Genomic DNA, 7,127 nt, shown 5'->3' with positions numbered 1-7,127 from the left:
TTGAACAGGTTACTAAATTTGTTTCATATTTAATTTATATATAAAAAGAATCGGAACATTACCACTTCATAAAGTCCAATTCTGTGACACTGACAGACCAGCCAACTAGTGTATGAACCGTAAACAAGAGGTATTGCACTTATATCAAGACAATTTGTGAATTTCAGAGATGTACTAGACTAGCACTCACTCAATTACTACAAATTAATTAATAGAAATGAAGGGTAGATGCTAAGTATGTTTGTGTTTACCTATATTCTGTGAGAAGTTTAAAAGAATAACCAAATAGCTTATAGATCAGGAGTTCTCAAACTGAGAGGTTGGGACCCCTCAGGGTCACAAGCTGTCGGCCTCCACTTCAAACCCTGCTTTGCCTCCAGCATTTATAATGGTGTTATAAAGTAGAAACCACTTAAAAAAAATATATTTAAGCATGAGGGTCACAGTGAGAGGCTTGCTCTGTAAAAGGGGTCACCACAACAAAAGTTTGAGAACCACTGTTGTGGATGCTAATTTCCTTTCATGTCTTAATTATGTATGTGACTGTCCAGTTAACCAGTCCTCCATTATAACAGAGATAAACTGAAGACAATGTAGGTATTAGTTTCCTACAATATTTTACACCTTTGATCTTATGGTTAATTGCCATATGTTAATCAGGGTAACAGCTTACCTATGTATGCCTAGTAAACAGAATGTTAGCTTTAAAGTGATGGGACGGTGTGTGCTTAAAGAATCCTCAGTCATATGATGTGCTCAAAAATGCATAACAGCTGCTTCAGGTATAAAAATGAAACCTGGGGCCTGATCCTTTCATCTCTAGTCTGCTTAAACTTTGAACAGGTAAAAACTATTTGGAAGAGTTCCATCCAACATGTATTTGGAATACCCTGGAAAAAAATGCAAGGACGGACTTTAACTTTACATCTAAGCTGCCTTTTCATTCTGATCTGATGACATCATTTGAGAGATACCTTTTACAAGCCAGCAGTTGAATCTAGCACGGCTCTGATCCTGAACTATGAACACAGAATCACTTGTATGTATATTGATCTTTTAACCATGTGTAGCTCTTTCCTTTTAATGCTAAATCTAAGATTTAGTTATCAAGGATTGGCAGACAGGAGGGTATGTAGGTAATATCAGAGATTCATATTGACCTCAGGATGTGTCTAATCCTTTGGGATTGGTGAGCCAAGTGCAAGTATAGTAGTGAACTAATTGACAGTACAAGTTCGCCACAAAAGGTAGTTTACTAGTCATCATACATCCATTACAACACTGAATGGATTTATGGTAATCATGAGAGCACTTTTAATATTCTAAGATTATGCCTGCTACTCCTATGTCATCTCTTTGAGAGAGACAGACTGAGACAGGCACCTGCCAATACTGCATCTCCTCTGGAGAGATTAAACTTTTACATTGATGCAGTGTATGGGTCGCCTAGCCAGGCCATCCGTTCTCCAGGCTAAGACACCCATGGCATTTTAGGTTAGAGGGGAGATGACTAGAAAAGCTGTAGCAAGAGGTAGTAGTAAGTTATATGCTCTGTGTTCTTAAGGATGAACCTATAGCTTGATGTTAGCAAAGCTGCACTACATTTTTACAGTGCAATAAACACATTTCTGCAGCTATGATGGGAAAACTGCCCTTGCTCTGGCAAATACAGTTGGTAGATGTCAGGATGGTCTCTTGCTACTGAGATTTTCTCTGGCATTATAGGGCCCACTGATCCTGCTCTTAGTGCAAAAAAGAGTTTTGTTTTGTTTTTTTTAAGCTGAGACAACCCCTACCCCTGTGAGCACTCCAGGTAAACTTAGAGTGACAAGGTGGGTGAGAATAAGCAAGCAGCTTCCCAGGTTTTAAGGTTTCTCACTGGAAAGTGATTATAACTTAGACTTAATGATAGGAAACCAAGTAAGAAGCATAAAATGCTTTATTAAAAGCTTTAGGTCAAGGACAAGATTATATATATATACACACACACACACACAAACATACAATGGCACATGGTGCCAACTTTAGACTAAATTTTGCTAGTTTTATATAAAAAAGTTATACCACTTTTGACACAGGCTTAGCCAGATCCTGTATGACTGCAGAGTTCAGCAGTGGAAGAGTGCTAATCTTAGCATTTTTGCTGCTGGCATATTTATTCTTGACTGTCTGAAATGAGATGAAAAGGAGGTTAAGTCTTGCATATTATAATCCCAGATGTTGGGGGGGAGGGGGAGGGGTCAGTTTCCAACTAGACATTGGACAAGAGCTGAAAATTAGTCAGCTCGTCCAATGGCAGGTCTATGAATATCCAAAACCCACATTTAAGCAACCTTTTCCATGAGCTCACACCAGAGACTGTCTATACTACACAGGTAGACCAGAGTGTCTATATTTATTGGTTAAACTTCATTAGCAGTCAAGTCTAACAGTGAGCAGTTTGTTGAGTTAAGAGTTGTGCTGCACCAAGTGTTCTGTATTACTTGGTTCCCACCTTTACCATACCCATCCCGTAGAGGAAAATAAGTTCCTTACCATGTGCTTTGTAAGGCCCTGATTCACTAGGATCACATTCTTTGCCATATGTTGCATGACAGGGTGAAGAGCACTCTCAGTGTACGACATGTAGTGTTCTAAAGTTAGTGTCTAAGACAAGGAAACTAGAGTTATTCAGTAGTTTACACCAATTCTGTTAACCACCACCTAGAGGCAAAGATATGCTCCTTACTTCAAGCAGCACGACCTACATCCCATGTTCCCTTTCCAGAGTTGGAAGGATGTCATGCTTTCCACAAGCCCATCTTATTTTAGGTGGAACTTGCTTGGTACTAAGTCCAGAGTTCCCATTTTGGGAAATGGAACCATGCACCCTAGCCACTAATATAGGCTGGAGTTTAGTGTAGTTTGCTGCAGAATTCAGTGGGGTACCCCTTGTACGTTAGTTGTACCCACTTGATCAGTTTAGTCTCAAACTGGCAAGCACCAAGCTGGACTTACCCACTCGCCACCATTAAGAACCTTTAGAGCCAAGCAAAAAGCAGCTGCAGCAATCTGGGATGGAGGGAAGTGTACCATTTCATAATCCACCAGGGATAATTCCATCAGATATTTGGCTAGAGTGTGCTGTTCTAGGTCCACCTAGAACAAGAATCAAGCATTAGTTGTCCTGCAGGAAGCCCCCCCCCCCCGGGGGGGTGGGGGAAGAGAACCAAACCCATTCTACTTCTATTCTAGGGGGTGTAGAAAACAGACTGTCCCTAGCCCCACAGCTCTTGTTGCATAGCTTATGCAAGTCTTGTCCCATTATTAGTGCACCTGTTTCTGCCAATTGTGGCTTCTCCTTTTTGCCTGTACTAGGAGCAGCTTAGTCAGGTCTGCAAGCAACTCCATTCCCCTGAATATCAGCTGTCTTTGTGCATAGCTCTAAAGTGGCAGCTAGCTACCAGCCAGGACCAGAAACTTTCATTTTGGAGAAGCTGCATGGATGGAATTTTGTCCATTTATGAATACCTTCAGATCAACTTGCAGAAGTGATAAGTTCCTTTAAGAGAGGCTTCTAGAGCCTCATGAATTTTACCTCTCCAATCTTTGATGCCCTCCTTAGAAAGTGCAGTGGCAGAGGGCGGCCCAAGGCAAAGTCTAGAGCTTGTAGAATCTTCCTTTCCATTTGTTTGATCTGGTACTTGGTGTAAGTGTGGTCTGTTACAAAGGCAAAGTCCCCAATTTCAGGAGGATACATTTCCTCATACTTGCTGGCAATAAACATGGCCGTGACACCAACCAGCTGCAACATCTTCTTGGGCACACTGTTGTCCTATAGTAAGGAAGTGTTTAAGACAGGAATTTCAAAAGCCAATAAGCATATTTGTCACAGGACAGCTGGCTACATGCTGATGAAGTCAGGTTTAACACAAAAGAGTCTTTATACTACATTTAGTTTACTGCCCATCACTGTCATGACCACACTGAAGTTCCTGGCCTGTTAGGAGGTAGTGTGAGTTTTAGTGTGCTACTGCAATTTATGAAGGAGTTACAGGAAAACAATTAAGAAGCTTCTAGATTAGCTGCAAGGAGGATTGTCATTAGCACACTAAAGCCACAATGATTCACATCAAGTACAAAGTTAGGTCCACAAATGTAGTGTTTAAAACTAGTTATATTAAGTAATCCAATTAGTCATGTTTAACGATCCTGAAGTCTGAATTTTAATTTCAAAAGGATTATAGGAAAGGCTGATTGCTTTTCATAGTGACTGCATAGCAACATTAAGTAACTTTCAGCTTGGGCTGTGTTCAAATGTCACTCTTATCCACTATATGCTAGAGATCAACAGAATCATGTCAAAGGAACAGGGTTCCACGTCATGCCCTTACCTGCAGAAAGCGATCAATGATGGCAGCAGTCATGTACATAGTCTCTGAAAGTAGTCTGAATTTCATCTGAACCTGCACAAGCCAGTCAATTAGGATAGCCCGCATGTTTCCAGTAACTTCCTGGCCTGCCAGGTATTTTGGTCTGACAGCTTGTTGCTTCTGCATGGAAAAAGGAATGTTTGTTACAATAGCAATTCCTGCATGTGAGGAGCATTGGCACTACTGTAGACCCTTTAGAAAACTGTAGGGGTTGCTAGTCTTGGCCAAAAAAGTGCAGAGTCTCACTTCAAATATCTCTTGGCCAAAGAAGGCCACAGTACATGGCAATTGTTGCTACTTTGCCTTAGTAGAGTAAATGTCAGTGCTGATAGTTTTAGCAGGCTAGTTCTGCTGATCACTAATGTTTTCAGAGTCTGTTAGAGCTCTTATATGCAGTGTATTTGTAGCCATGTTGGTCACAGGATATGAGAGAGACCTAGTGGGTGAAGGAATCTTTTATTGGACCAAATTCTGTTGGTGAGAGAGCAGAGCTCTGTGTGGCTCAAAAGCTTCTCACCAACAGAAATTGGTCCAATAAAAGATATTACCTCACCCACCTTGTCTCTCTAGGTTGTTAGATTAAGAGAAATGCTTGCCGAGATTCCCGCACTTTAGGAGTACCATAAGACAAGTTAAGGAATAGATGTCCCGTTTCCCAAATCACGATTGCACCAAAGATATGGAGACATACTAGAGTCAGGGTAAAGTAAAGTAGAATGGCAGCAGATATGGTTCTTTGTACCAACCTCAAGGTCTCTTAGATAGCCATAGATGTCCTTTACATATTCACTGCAGAGATTTGGGTCAGCCCCATCGTCTGCATCTACATCTTTCACTTCAAGCAAGACGTCAGAAAAAGCCTGGCACAGCACCTCCTCTGCTGGCACACATCCAGAGGTCTCCATTGGGCTTGGGGATGGTGACTCCAACTGGGGAGAAAGTTTAAGATTGAGTCTTCAGTAGAAGCTATGGGTGCACAGGGAGGTGGCTTGCCTACACCAATGGGAGAACCCCTCACATGGTGGAGTCTACACTGAAGGGCTACAGGTGCCCCTGTAGCCTTTCAAGCGTAGGCAGGTTCTCAGGTACTGCACTAGTGGGGCCATATAGAGACCTTATTTATCTACTACTGATGGGTTAGCTAAATAATCCACTCACAGACTGCTACTTGACTTCACCACTGCTTTTATCCTTCCCCCGGGGGAGGGAACGGAGCTTGTAGGTGATGGGAGAAGCAGGCTCCACAGGCAGAGGCTCCAAGCCACGCAGGAGTCAGTGAGGTCATGGTACGTGTGGAGTGTGAAGAAGCGTGTTCCTCCTCCAGGCTCACCACGAGCCCTGCTGGTTGTGGCTAGCTCAGAGCAGGGGCTGCATGCCCAGGGGACTGGCACCGCACGGATACCTTAGCAGGCTCGGTGATTGGCTTCTGCTCCTTAGCCGGCTGGATCACCGTCTCCGCGGCTCTGATCGCTTTCCTGGCAAGGGGCTTCACCGCAGCGCTGGGGGGCTTCGCTTCCTGAGGAGAGAGAAGGGGGCCGTGAGCGGGCCAGGCTCGGGCTGCTCAGGGCTGCGTTGGGGACAGGCTCCGGGCCTTACCTTTTTGGGAAGCGCTTTGGGCGGCTGCTCGCCCACTTTGTTGCCGATGTCGCCCAGGGCGGTTCTCGGCCTGAGGCCGGGCTTGGCAGCAGCCGCTCCCCGCTTGGTGGCGGCCACATTGCTCTTCACTTGGTTCTCGGCGTTGACTCTGGTATTCTGCGGAGAAAAGCACCGGTCAGCGCGGCAGGCCTGGGCGGGGAGGGGACACTATGGGGACCTCCACGCAACCTTCTGGGCGGCAGCTTCCTCGGGCGCAGCACTGCCCCCAGGTCCTCCCAGGCGATGGGCTCGCCGCTGAGCCAAGCCATTAGCCAGGCTTACCCGAGCCTGCTCCAGGCGAGCAAACTGCGGGGGGTTGGAGTTGTTCCCTGCAGCGGGCCAGGGGAAGAAGCTGTAGCAGCACCCCGCGTGGAGGCGGATAGGTCCCCGCTTATACGATCGCTATCTGCCCCCCACCCCGGAGAAGGAAGGGCCGCAGCCACCCATTCCCCTCCACGGGGAAGCCAGGCGGGGCCCATGACCCCTTCTTCCCACCACTTACCCTGCTAATCCGCAGCGCCATGGCCCCCCGCGCCTTCTACACCACAGAGCCCCGAACCCTGGCTCCTCCGCTGCCGCTTGTTGTCCTGACAGCAGCTCAGCTCTCAAATGCACGATCCCGCAGTACCTACCGCCGCAGGTTTAAACCACGCACCGGGCTCCGTTCATTGGCTGCCCCTTCGTCTTCTCTCGATTGCCATTGGCCGCTCCTCGTTCCACCCCGAATGCGTCGCCGTGGAGACCAGGCGCTGATTCCTTTGGACGTTCGAAAAGGGGGCGGGGCAACTGGGGAGGGGGGGTACCCATAGCAGTGCCGCTGATCTGAAGGTATACATTGTCCCCACACAAAGATGGACTACAAGCCGTCAAGAACACTATCCCCGATAATGTCACGGCTAACCTGGTGGCTGAACTTTGTGACTTTGTCCTTACCCATAACTACTTCACATTTGGGGACAATGTATACCTTCAGATCAGCGGCACTGCTATGGGTACCCGCATGGCCCCACAGTATGCCAACATTTTTATGGCTGATTTAGAACAACGCTTCCTCAGCTCTCGTCCCCTAAAGCCCCTACT

The 7,127-nt window shown here is 46.0% G+C and overlaps 1 protein-coding gene across 2 annotated transcripts; it reads right to left on the bottom strand.

The window, feature by feature from the left end:
* Positions 1-1,921: 1,921 nt before the first annotated feature.
* Positions 1,922-6,709, bottom strand: CCNB1 (cyclin B1). 2 transcript variants are annotated; one of them, XM_084629166.1, is made up of 9 exons: positions 6,550-6,709; positions 6,009-6,164; positions 5,815-5,928; positions 5,159-5,341; positions 4,374-4,532; positions 3,578-3,814; positions 2,998-3,138; positions 2,536-2,646; positions 1,922-2,169 (listed from the first exon to the last, which is right to left on the bottom strand). In XM_084629166.1, the coding sequence occupies exons 1-9, from the start codon at positions 6,568-6,570 to the stop codon at positions 2,059-2,061; spliced, it is 1,233 nt and encodes a 410-aa protein (XP_084485292.1). In that variant the 5' UTR covers positions 6,571-6,709; the 3' UTR covers positions 1,922-2,058. The 2 variants fall into 2 exon arrangements, with proteins under 2 accessions (XP_084485292.1, XP_084485293.1); XM_084629167.1 differs by lacking the exon at positions 2,998-3,138.
* Positions 6,710-7,127: the final 418 nt, after the last annotated feature.

This window comes from Lepidochelys olivacea, assembly GCF_965140295.1.
Source record: "Lepidochelys olivacea isolate rLepOli2 genome assembly, chromosome: 5".
NCBI classification, from domain to species: domain Eukaryota; kingdom Metazoa; phylum Chordata; order Testudines; family Cheloniidae; genus Lepidochelys; species Lepidochelys olivacea.
This window is presented reverse-complemented; position numbering and strand designations above follow the sequence as displayed.